The sequence below is a fragment of the Microcebus murinus genome, chromosome 15 (genome assembly GCF_040939455.1).
Source record: "Microcebus murinus isolate Inina chromosome 15, M.murinus_Inina_mat1.0, whole genome shotgun sequence".
NCBI lineage: Eukaryota > Metazoa > Chordata > Mammalia > Primates > Cheirogaleidae > Microcebus > Microcebus murinus.
This window is the reverse complement of record NC_134118.1, coordinates 24,082,765-24,095,310: the sequence shown is the minus strand read 5'-3', so window position 1 is coordinate 24,095,310 and position 12,546 is coordinate 24,082,765. Positions and strand designations below refer to the sequence as shown.

Sequence of the window (12,546 nt, the reverse complement as noted above, 5' to 3'; positions counted from 1 at the left end):
TGCATGTTGGTGCTGAATTCTGATCATAAGGAGTTGCCTGATTTGAGACTGCTTCATTCCCATTTATCTGCTTTGCTGAACTTCCTGCCATAAAATGGGGACTTGGCAGCACTGGCTGCTCCATCCATAGATACTGAAGATACAGACAGGTGCATGTGGGGGTGATGTGCTGCTGCTCAACCGGTGATATTAACAAGCTTAGTTATCTTTCAGCTGTATTAAGATTCAGAAAAAGAAAAAAAAAATTACTTATTCCTTTTCTGACATTCTTCCTTTCTTGTTGTGCTGCCAAGTTTCTGATCTATAGCAATCTCTTTCTGCCTGAAGGGCTTCTTTTAACATTCTTGAAAGGCAGTTCTACTGACAATGAGTTCCCTCAATTTTTGTTTGTTGAATAAAGTCTTTGTTTCTTTACTTTTGAGAGATAACTGGACATAGAATTCTGGGTTGGCAGGGGTTTTTTTTGTTTTCCATAGTTTTCAGGTTTTCTGTATATTTTTAATCAACCAAAAGTATCATGAAAGTGAAATAGCAAAGGAAGCACATAATGGAGTTGAATGGACACTGGTATGATGGAGCAAGTTTTCCTTTGATGCAGATTTTAAATCAGACAGAAGTACTGCGTGGCGTTTAGTCAGTTGCTTCCCTAAGTTATGTTGACATCAATGTGTTTTGCACTCACAGTGGATAGAAATCAAACCCTTCAGCAAGAACAGAAGCAACTTCAGCCCTGCAAGCAAATGGACAACCGGTTCCCTCCAAAGAAAGGTAGCACTTTATTCTCAGTTCCATTATACAGGCTTTCTCCTCCTTAAATAGGACACTACAGATTCCATGTGAGAGAATTTTACCATGGAAACACATAAGAGGTCTTAGGAAAGTAAGTGAAAAAAATCATTTCTGCTATAGTTTTCCATCAAAAAAGCCCTAAATAAAGATTCTATGTACCCTTATTGCTCACACTTTAGCTTATTTCCATTCTTGTACACTTGTCAGTTTGTCACGGGGTGAAAACTATTAGAAAAAAGTGGGCTGTTTTAGTTCCATCTAATACAGAAGGAGACAGATCCATAAAAGGAACTGAGGCAGGATGAATGTTCTTGAGTCACTGCATCCTTGGGCATCAACACTTGGATGTTTACTGCAGATTTTTTTTTTTGAGAGAAAATGTTTATTTTAAGCAGGGCAGGGTAACAACAATAAGGAATTATCAGTATTGGCTTAGAGTTGTGTCCATGTCATGGGGGACAAAATCCCAGAAAAGGGGTTGGACAGTAGAATATATACTTTTTCAGTTTATGTAAATGCTAGTGGTCTATTAAATTTTATATTTCTTTCTGTATCAATTTTGATTTTTAAATTGTCCATTACATCTATGTCCAAATTTATATATATATATATATATATGTATTCTATATATTATTGATTTCTGTCCTTAGCTTAGTGTCTACTTCCTTCTAGACCATTTGTTTAGGGTCTGTTACTTTGTTCAGTTTCTAAGTTTTTGAGTTCTTTCTTCACTTCTAATAAACATATTTAGAGATGTAACTTTTGCTCTGTCTATGAGTTTAACATGCAGTATTTTTACTGTTACTCAGTCTCAAGTACTTTAGAATCTCTCTTGTGGTTTCCTTTGTGTGTGTGTGTGTGTGTGGTTTCCTTTTAACTCATGACTTATTTAGACATAATTCATGGTCTTCCTGGAGCAATGCAGAGGAAAAAAATGAGTAAAACTCGAAGTTACCCCTAACTGACTAGCACAATGAGCCTTTCTCTGCACATGGTAAGGATTGCTTCCCCTTCACCATCTAGAGGCTTTTTAGTCTCCTCCAGAAGTTCTCACAGTGCTTTGGTCAGCTTTCTAGGTCCATTCATTTCCCTTTTGCATTTGAGGGTTGTTCAGAAAGGTTTGGAGCAAGCTATCCTCAGTATATGTATGTGTAGGTGTGCATGTATTCGTGCATGTATGTGTGTGTGTGTGTGTGTGGTTTGAGATTTTTTAGATGACCCAAAGACAGTGAGGTTAGACTACAAATCTGAGGAAGGGCTAGCTGATGAGCAAATTTGTCAGAGCATTACTTCTTTCCCTTCTGCTCAGCTGTAAGGTTCACACAGGGCAAATTTTTTTGGCAGTCTGCTGCCAAGGGTGGAGACATCCTTCATTGACCCAGTAAGTCTTTATCATCTAAGCATTTTGGGAAAAGGTCTCCTACTATACTCCCCCATTGCTAGGATGTTAGTATTTGATTTCTGTTGTCCTTGTACCCTGGAAGGCCAAAAGTCTCAAGGTCAAAAGTCCACAGGGAAAAATCTGTCTTCAATGCTCAGCTTATGTTTCATTAAGTATTGGCCGAATAGTCCATCTTTCCTGCTAGATCATCATCCATGTTTTTAATGAAATGGTTTATTTTAAACATATTTTATCTAATATTCTTATCTGTTTACAATGGAAGCTCAGTCCAGAAAACCAGCCAACTGTTTGTCAGATACTAATGCTTTTTTTTCATTTAACAATATATCTAAAAAGTATTCTAAATGTTTACATAGAAAGTTGCCTCAGAATGTTTTAGAATTGCAAATGACTTTTGTATGGATAGACATAATTTATTTAACTGGTCACTAATTTAAAGACATCTAATTTGTTTAAAATCTTTTAGTACTTTAAACAATTTTATAAGAATGTTGCCTAATAATATAAAATTCAATTCAGTTGGATTATATTAAAATATTTATATATCTAATAAAATAGCTCCAGATAGATTATATTAAGCAAAAGAGCCCTATAAATCATAAGTAAAGATACACAAATCCTAAATAAAATATTAGCAAAACAAGTCTAAGAATTCATAAAAACATTTTAAGTCACTAAAACTAAATCAGGGTTTTTCTAGGAATGAAAGAGTAGTTTAATATTGGAAAATATATAAATGTCATTCAACACCAATTCATTAAAAAAGGAAAACTATATGATCTTCTCAATGGATTTAAAAAACCTCTTTATGAAGTTAACATTTATTTATAATAAAAACTCTTAGTTAATTATGGATGTGTGGTAGACAGAATTCTAAGATGACTGTCAAGATTCCCAGCCCCTGTTGTATTCTTATGGAACCATAAGCACAGAAGATAGAGCCGAGAGCCCAGAGGGTAGAGCCACAGGATTATCTCCAGGTATCATGAAAAACCTATCACTTGTCTGGCTGAACTTCAAAACTTTCGTAGATCAGTGACTACTTTTTTCCTCCATTTTCCCCCTTTTGGAGCTGGAATGTCTATAACTTTATTCTATGCCTGTTCCACCATTATATGGTGAAAGTGTTAGGGGCACATAACTGTCTCTTCAGTATCACAAGTCCACCAATAGAAATTGTGCCCTAGGATGGATTACTCTAGGAGCCTCATCCACAACTGATTTAGATGATGAGATTTTGGACTTTGTGCTAATGACATTTCAATGAAGTTTTAGACTTGAGCTGATACTGTAATAAGATGAAAGATTTGGGAACCTTGGGATGTGGTGAATGTATTTTGTGAGTGGCATTGACATGAATCTTTAAAGGCTTGAGGGTGGACTGTGGTAGGCAGAATTCTAAGATTATCCCTGAGATACCCAGCTCCTGGTGCATACATGCCTTCTCCCACTTATTTAAACAAACACTAAGCTAGGTGCTGCATGCTGCTTGATGGGGTTTTGCAGATGTCATTGTGGTCCCAAATCAGTTGATCTTAAATAGGGAAATTATGGAGGTAGGACTTATCTAATCACATGACCCCTTGAAATCTGGGTCTAGAGGTCAGAGACAGAAAGAAGAATTGAAGAGATTCAAAGTGTCAGAGAGATATAACATAAAGTAGATTCCCATTGCTGGCTTTGGAGATGAAGAGGGCCATATAGACTAACTATACCTGTTTTTGAACTTCATAAAGACAAATTCCGATAGTATAGACTCATTGGTGTCTAGCGTCTTTAACTGAGTATATTTTTGTTGAAATTCATCCAGATTCATCCAGATTGTTGAGTGTATCAGCAGTTCCTTCCTTTTTATTTCTGAGTAATATGCATTGTATTAATATACCACAATATGTTCGTCTTTTCTAAACATTTTGCTACTTTGAATAAAGCTGCTATAAATATTTCTGTACATGTCTTTTTGTAGACATATATTTATATTTCTCTTGAAAATGTCATTCATTGAAAAATAACTTTAATTTTCTCCATTGAATTGCATTAGTACATTTATCTGAAAGTATTTGACCATATCCGTGAATCTGTCTCTAGACTCCCTACTTTCTTCTATTGATGAATGTGTTTGGCTTACAACACTACACTGATTAATCTAGATTGATACTATCTCAACAAGTGATTGCATTTTTTGAAATACAGTTTTTCCCTGCAATATGCACATGTGAATTTCTCAACCAGAGCAGTCTTATAAGTTTGGAAAATGAAGCAATTTTCTTGAAAGATGATGTCTTTGTTTTTATTAAGCAGTCTTACTTCCAAGAGTAACCCACGGTATTTATAAAAGATTTAAAATAGACATGAGCTAAAGTACTTGGAAGACTGGCTTAATTTTTGGAACATTCTAGTTGGGATTATATTTTAGGGGGGCATGGGATCATACATCTTCCTGTTATATAGCAATTCTAGTAATTTCTCAAAGGCCATTAAGTAACAACAAAATTTTAGATTAATATCTAGGGCTCCAAATTTCTGATTGGCCCTCCTAAAGTTAAAGTATGTTTTTTATCTCACTGTGTTAACAATTAACAATTAATTCTGTTCTACTTCCTAGTTCCAGGTTTTTGTTCTTTTCGCTATGGACTGTCTCTCCTCCTGCACTGCTGCAATGTTTTAGTAACGGCACAGCGCACTTGTCTGAGCCTCACAATGGTAGCCATGGTGAACAGCACAGATCCACATGGCTTGACCAACACATCTACAAAGAAGCTCCAGGATAACACGAAGGTATATAAAAAGTATTGCCCGCAGTCAAGTGTTTAAAATTTGTTTGCTAATTATTATAATTTTTGTAAAGGTTGAATGTTATTGATATGACAATAATAATTAGAAAAAGAAGCTCAAGTCTTTATCTACCTTGCCAGCAAGAACCTAAATAAACATGTAGCATGATTAAAGTATTCCTCAATATTTCTGAAGGGCTTATGTTAATACTTATATGTGAGGAAGAATAAAACCCAAGAGTTAGCGCTTCTTTATAATCAAGAAGTTTGGACCAGAGAAAAAAAGGAAAAACTTTTAAACCAGAAGTAGAAGGAGAAGACATATTCTATTTTTTATTTAACTTCCTAAACATGCAGTATATTTAAACATTTCATTGATTTTATCCCTGAAAGCTAATGAGTTTTTATCTGTGAGAAAGTATAGATGAAGGAAAAAATAAAAATGGGTGGGAAGAATATTTTTTCACTACATTCTCCCTATGTTCTTTATAAATATACAAACAAATATGAACTTTTTAAAAATTTTCACCCCATTTTAGATTAAAAATAACATTCTATATGCAATGTACTATACCTTGAATTGTTAAATTAATCATTAGAACCAGGCTCAGAAAAGACACATATGTAGGAATTCCTAGACAGAGAATTTATTAAAATAAAATAACTATAATTAATATTAATATGTTAAGGGCACTAATGGAAAAAGCAGGCAACATGCAATACAAGATAGGTAATATCAGTAGAGAGATGAAAACTATAATATAAAAAGAATAAGAAAGAAATACTAGAAATCAAGGGAACTAAAACAGAAATAAGGATACACAAAAGAACAAACATAAAATTGGACTTCATCAAAATTCAAGATACTATTAGAAGAATGAGAAGACAAGCTAGAGAGAGGGATAAATGTTTGCAAATCATACCCAATAAAGAACTTCTCTCAAAACTGAATTTAAAAAAAATAGACAACCCAATAAAAAAATGGGAAAAAGATGTGAACAGATACTTCACCAAAGGAGATACGTGAATGGCAAATACTCACATGAAAAGATGCTCTACATCATTAGTACATCATTAGTTATTGGGGACAAACATTAAGTTCACAAAGATATATCACCACATACTGATTCAAATAGCTAAAATTATAAAGATTGGACCTACCTAGTGTTGGCAAAAATGTGGAGGAACTGGAATTCTCCAATACTGATTGTGAGAATACAAAATTGTACAACTACTTTAGAATATACTCCGTCATTTCATTAAAAATTAAGCACACACCTACCACATGATACAGCCATTCCACTACTAGGTATTTATTTAAGAAAAATAAAAGCACATGTCCATACAGAGACTTGTACATAAATGTTCAGAATAGCTTTATTTCTAATAGCCAAAAAACCGGAAACAACCTAAATGTCCATCAATAGGTGAATGAACGAACAAACTATGACACACCCATAAAATGGAGTACTACCACTTAGCACTAAAATGGAATGAACTATTGTCACACTCAACAACATGGATGAAACTTAAACTAATTGTACTGAGTAAAATAAGCCAGACAAAAAAATAGAGTATGTACTATAGGACTCCATTTATACAAAATGTCTAGAAAATGAAAACAAAGTTATAGCAACAGGCAGCAGACCAGTGGCAGGGAAGAGGCAGGAGGGAAAGTAAGAGGAAACTTTTAGAGATGAAAAATATGTTTACTATCTTGACTGTGGTGATGGTTTCACAAGTATATACATATACACAGTTTATTGTGTCAATTATCAAAAATTTATTTTATTCAAAAGTGTTTTCTTAAATTATATTCTTAAATACTTGTAGTATTCTGTTGCTTCAGTTTAAATAAAGAGCCCTATTTTCTAGAGAAATGACTACTCCTTCAAAGGGCCTGTATTTTAGATCCTCCACTATAGCAAAAGAGAAGGGGACTCTTGAAGATATGGAGCTTGGAACATTTCTCTACCACATTCACAACCACTATTGCCCCCATGTAACTTCCTGCTACAATGCAGTTTATTACTATACAAAGGTACTATATGAAAACTGAAGAAATAGAACACATAATTAGTTAAAATCACCAGAAAATTATTTCCACAAAGCAGATGTAAATTATAACCTAACATTACAAAATGAACCTAAAAATTAGTGAAGCAATTGTAGCTATGGAAAGAACACCGTAGTGTGATACCAATGAGAGCTCAAAGAAGACATGGCCAGACAACACGAGGCTATGCTCAGACAGCAGATGAATGAAAAAAGGAAACTGACAGAGAAAGATTATGAAAAAGACAGAACATTCTAGAAAAGAAGACAAAATAACAAGGAAAATAAGGAAGAATAGATACCACAGAGATACCACAGTAAGGGACACTAGTATAGAGGAGGAATAAAGGCGAGAAAGAAGGTGAATGCGGAGTATTCTGTTGTCACTTTTCTCCCTGTCATCAAAGTCAAGGAGTATGTGTCATTATTCTATTTAAATTTTACCAATCTGATACTTAGAAATTCTACCATAACTTTAAAATAGATATTCTTTCATTATTAATGGGATTACACATTTTTGTTTATTTAATATTTAATTAATATTTAAATATTTAATTTATTTTTATTTATTTATTCTGTGACTTATGTTTATTGATCATTTCAATTTTTTCTCTCGTAAATTATCTGTTGATACTCTTGGTCCATTTTACCTATTTAGGTATTATATATCTCTTATTCATTTATATGACCTATACAAATGTATATATATTTATTCATAAGATTTATGTAGGGTAATTTACACATTTATATGTGGACTACTTCATATAATGACAAATAGTTTATGCACTGAATAGGGAAATATAAACTAGGTTTTATCTTCCTGGTGTGTGAAGTTTCAGTCTGAGTCCAGGGACTTTTTTTTAATGTGAAACAAAATTTGAAGTTTAATTAAAACTGGAAAATGGATATAGTAGACAAACAAAGATACTTTTCTGGTTATCAATTTTTGGGACTCAGAGCATCCCCAAAACATCGGAGATCCAGCTTATTCCTGAGAGACGTCAACCATCACAAAAGGTGTCCATTCTTTCAATTATTCACAGTTTGGTAGCAAAAAAACATAACGAAGTTCACATTTTGTAGGAAAAAAAAAAAAAAAGAACAAAGGCCTCCAGCTTTACAAACAACCCACTACAAACTCCAGACATGCACACCCAAAAGTAGGAGGGTGAAAGAACTCCTAAGGGATTCAGGAAGACAAAGGACAATGACAGAGAACAGGCAGACTTGCCTATGGACATTTTTCACCTACTTAACACTGGAAGATGTTTAATTAAAAAGTTGCTGGTTCAAAATTTTACTAAAAACATATCTAAAAATAGCTCTGTAGTCATCTTAAAAATAAAATGTCACTCCTCATGTAAAGAGTGACAGATACTAACAGATACCAACACTTGAGTTATCTTTGTTGTAAATTTGAAAAATGGCCTGGCAGAGAAAAAAGAAGAAAAGACAGAAGAGAGAGAGAGGGAGGAAATATGGGAGTGAGGGAAGAAAAGAATGGGAAATGTGAGAAAACTAGGAGGAACACATTTTGAAGCCCATGCTTATCTATCCCAACAGCCAATCAAAGCAGCTCCAGAAAGGAATAAAAAATGTAGTTATTTTCTAAGAACATTCTAAATATCAACTTTATACTCTAAATATAAGAAACTGCAATCCAAGAACAAATATCACAATGAGCATTGTACTTAAAAACAATGACTATTGAGACTGGGTAGTCAAATAGGTCAACACAGTTCAGAGGTCATTCTTAGGTATTGTCTGGCAGGATATTATGATCAGGCCTAATCTACCAAAGTGGAAGCCAAAGTGCCTTTATGATTTGATATGGACCTGTTTTGGAGGCAGATAAAATCACCTGGATATCTCAAGGTATGAAAGTGTCATGCCAGCAACAAGATGCAAGCAGGGAACAATGACAGGAGAGTGAAGCTGGTTACTGAGGGCTCCCTTCTCATGTAGAGGGTTTAAAAGTAAAGGAATGGAAAGACATGCCTCCCAAAGCAAAGAAGGGAGGCAGACTTCAAAACAATGTCTCAAGGTAATGCTTCCAGGGTTGCACAAACTGTGCTGTTCCTAAGGACAAACACTTCAAGGTAAAAGAGAGAGCAGGTCTCTTTTTTGTTTATCATTTCCCCTGGGACTTTAATCCAACTCTAGTGGGCTCTTTTCTACATTCTACTATGGAGAGTGATAAGAAAAACTATTTGAGATCTTGAGTGATCTGTTCATGCACACAGAGAGAGTTGAACAAATGTCTGCTGATACGGGTATCAGCAGACATATATTACCCACCTGATATGGGTAAGGGTGAATATTAATTTCCCTGGTGCTTCCTGTGATTAAAAACAAAACAAAACAAAAAAAAACCTGACAGAGCATTCTGGATAGCCCTCTCCCCTCAATGGAAAAGATCTGGAACTTCCTTGACTGCCTGGCTGCTATAGGAATATGCCTCATTGGTTATTATTCACTATCCTTGAGCGACACTCCTACCGGATCTCTCCATGTAAGTCCTTTTCCATCCAAGAGAGACATTTCTATCCAGAGGCCACAGCTATAGGGTGACAGAATCTTGAAAAGGAGTGAAAAAAGAGGAATGGAGGAATAAGATTACAGTGATGAGAAAAAATGCATGAATTCCTACCTATTTCCTTATTTAATATTCAACCAAAAATATCACCCAGCTACTCTTCATTTCTTAAGATGTTCCTCCTAATTATGCAACTAACAAAAAGTTTAGAGAATGGGACTGTCTTAAGCTTCCAAAGAAGCTTTATCCTGTCCTCCCCTACTACCATTAAGGTTTCTCTCTGTTCAATGAGTCCAAAAACATATGCCACCTCCTCCTCCATAGTCTCAACAATAAGTTCAACATTCAGAATTTCTTTTCTCAGCCTTTAGTAAAGTAACAAAACTATAGAAGGCTCTCTAACCTAGGAATGGACAAATGAATCCATTCCTGGGAAAAAATATGCCACATCTGAGCCAAGTAAAGGAAGAGAAATGATCTTTATCTTCACTGTCCTATGCAGTCATTTTCACAGCTCATACTGAGAGCTCTTCATGGTTTGCTTTATCGCTACTTTTTTCTCTAGAAACAGTGTACATAGGGGGAAACATAACTTGAGATATCCAGGTGATTCTGTCTGCTCCCAAAGCAGGTCCATATCAAATCATAGAGGCACTTTGGCTTCCACTTTTGGTAGATTAAGCTTGATCATAATATCCTGCCAGACAATACCTAAGGATGACCTCTGAACTGTGTTGACCCCTTTGAGTACCCAGTCTCAATAGTCATTAAGTACAATGATCATTGTGATATTTGTTCTTGGATTGCAGTTTCTTATGTTTAGAGTTTAAAGTTGATATTTAGAATGTTCTTAGAAAAGAACTACATTTTTTTTCCTTTCTGGAGCTGCTTTGATTGGCTGTTGGGATAGATAAACATGGGCTTAAAAATGTGTTCCTTTTTCTCACAATTCCCATTCTTTTCATCCCTCCCTCCCTTTCTCTCTTCTTCCTTTCCTTCTTTTTTCTCTGCCAGGTCATTTTTCCAATTTACATCAAAGATAACTCAAGTGAATAAGATAACTTTGAAGTGAATAAGCTTAAATTAATGAAGGAGCTAGAGGAGGAGCAAGAGGAAATTAACTATTGCAGTGTATGTAGTACCATGCAGTACAGGAAATTAACTATTGCAGTACATGTAGTGCTATGCAGAACTCATCGGGAGAGTTTACATGCAGTTTAGCAACATTCAATAAACAAGTATTAGATGTCTATGCTGTGACAGCTTCTGGAGGTACAGATGGTGCCCTTGGCTATAAGGACTTTATCGTTGAAGATATCAATGATAAAATGCAAATGCATACAAGAAATGATGTCATAATGGAATAAAGAAAGTCCTGTGACAACAAGTGTTAGGAAGAAGGAACCTACTTTACATGGGATGAGCCCCTGAAGACGAGTTTTCCTGAATCCCTGAATGTCACAGTAAATCTCCTACATGCAGAGTGGTTAGATGTGTCTCCCCTTTTCTTTCAGAACCCCGTGTATAATTGGAGCCCTGAAATCCAGGGGATCATCTTCAGTTCCAGCTTCTATGGTGTAGTCTTCATCCAAATTCCTGTTGGATACTTATCTGGAATATACTCTGTTAAGAAAATGGTTGGATGTGCATTATTCCTCAGCTCTCTGTTAAGTCTGTTCATCCCACCAGCAGCTGAAGTTGGAGAAACTTGGGTCATTGCATGTCGTGTAGTCCAGGGAATATCCCAGGTATTAAGATAATGCAAAAACTGAACAAGGCTTAAATTCACAGAAAGTATTAGAGTTCAAATGTCCTAATCCTTCTCATTTCAGGCAACAGTAATAACAGCTCAGCATGAAGTATGGGTCAAATGGGCTCCTCCCCTGGAACGAGGCCGACTGACTTCTATGAGTCTATCAGGTAAGGGCTTAGAGCCTAGAATGGTTGAATCCCATTTTCATCTCATTGTATTACGTTCTTCCCTAGAGCATAAGAAATGTGTGTGTTTTGAACTGTTAAGGGCTTTAGAAATCATCTATTTCAGTATTCTTGTTTTAAAGATAAGAAAATTGTCTAGAATGGAGAAGAGGTATTGTTATCTCAAAGAACAGGGAAAAAGAGAGAGAAAAGCAAATATTCCCTTTTCTTCTAATTGGCATTATGCTATACAGATTTATTTCACAGAAAATTGTTCGTTGCTACAATGAGGCTACATTACCTCTACTTTCAGATGCCTGTATTAATTAGGGGTGCTCTTTGTGCCTTCTGATTAGGGCTTATGCTGGGACCCTTCATTGTCCTGCTTGTGACTGGAATCATCTGTGACTCTCTGGGCTGGCCCATGGTCTTCTATATTTTTGGTGAGTCTCCTTCTATAAAATCCTAGTTATTATTCGGAATATAAGAAGAAAAAATGAAAAATAAAAACCTAATGTAATATAATATAATAATTTATGTGAGGTTAATATTAAAAATCATGAACCCCACTGAAGGAGAGAAAGAAGTCAACATTCACTAAGTTCCTATCACAAACAAAGCATCATGCTTAGAACTGTACATGTATTTTTGTACATAACTTATAATTCTATAATGTAGGTATGATAGATACATGCTTTATATGAAACTTTGGAAAAGGGATTATCAAATGATAAATTCTCAGATTTCAGAAAGATACCATGATGAGTATACTATTTATACTTAACACTCCACGCATGATGTGTAGCACCATCCCACAATCAAACACATTAATTTATGCAGTAAAAAATAAAATTCACACAAATTAGTATAAAAAACTATAAAAAGTTGAGGTTGACAGATAAGTTATAAAATCACTTTTGTCTTTCAGATCTTGGTTTCAGATTTGTGAATAAGGGATTGTGGATGGGTGCTATATGCCCATTTGACAAGTGAGGAAACTTATAAAGGCTTAGGCAACTTTCCCCAAGTCATATACTCAGGGTAAATTCAGAAGGATCTATTTACAAAATGAT

The 12,546-nt window shown here is 35.0% G+C and overlaps 1 protein-coding gene across 5 annotated transcripts in view; it reads left to right on the top strand.

Moving 5' to 3' along the window:
* The window catches only part of SLC17A1 (solute carrier family 17 member 1), a 69,447-nt gene that overhangs the window by 19,484 nt on the left and 37,417 nt on the right, over positions 1–12,546 (top strand). For 3 of the 5 annotated variants that reach the window (XM_076010508.1, XM_012741360.3, XM_076010507.1), the window contains exons 2-6: positions 685–768; positions 4,797–4,969; positions 11,071–11,304; positions 11,389–11,476; positions 11,830–11,916. In XM_076010508.1, coding sequence (XP_075866623.1) covers positions 741–768; positions 4,797–4,969; positions 11,071–11,304; positions 11,389–11,476; positions 11,830–11,916 — 610 coding nt within the window. In that variant the 5' untranslated portion in view covers positions 685–740. The remainder of the gene's footprint in view (positions 1–684; positions 769–4,796; positions 4,970–11,070; positions 11,305–11,388; positions 11,477–11,829; positions 11,917–12,546) is intronic. The other 2 variants (XM_076010509.1, XM_076010510.1) reach the window with 2 other exon arrangements.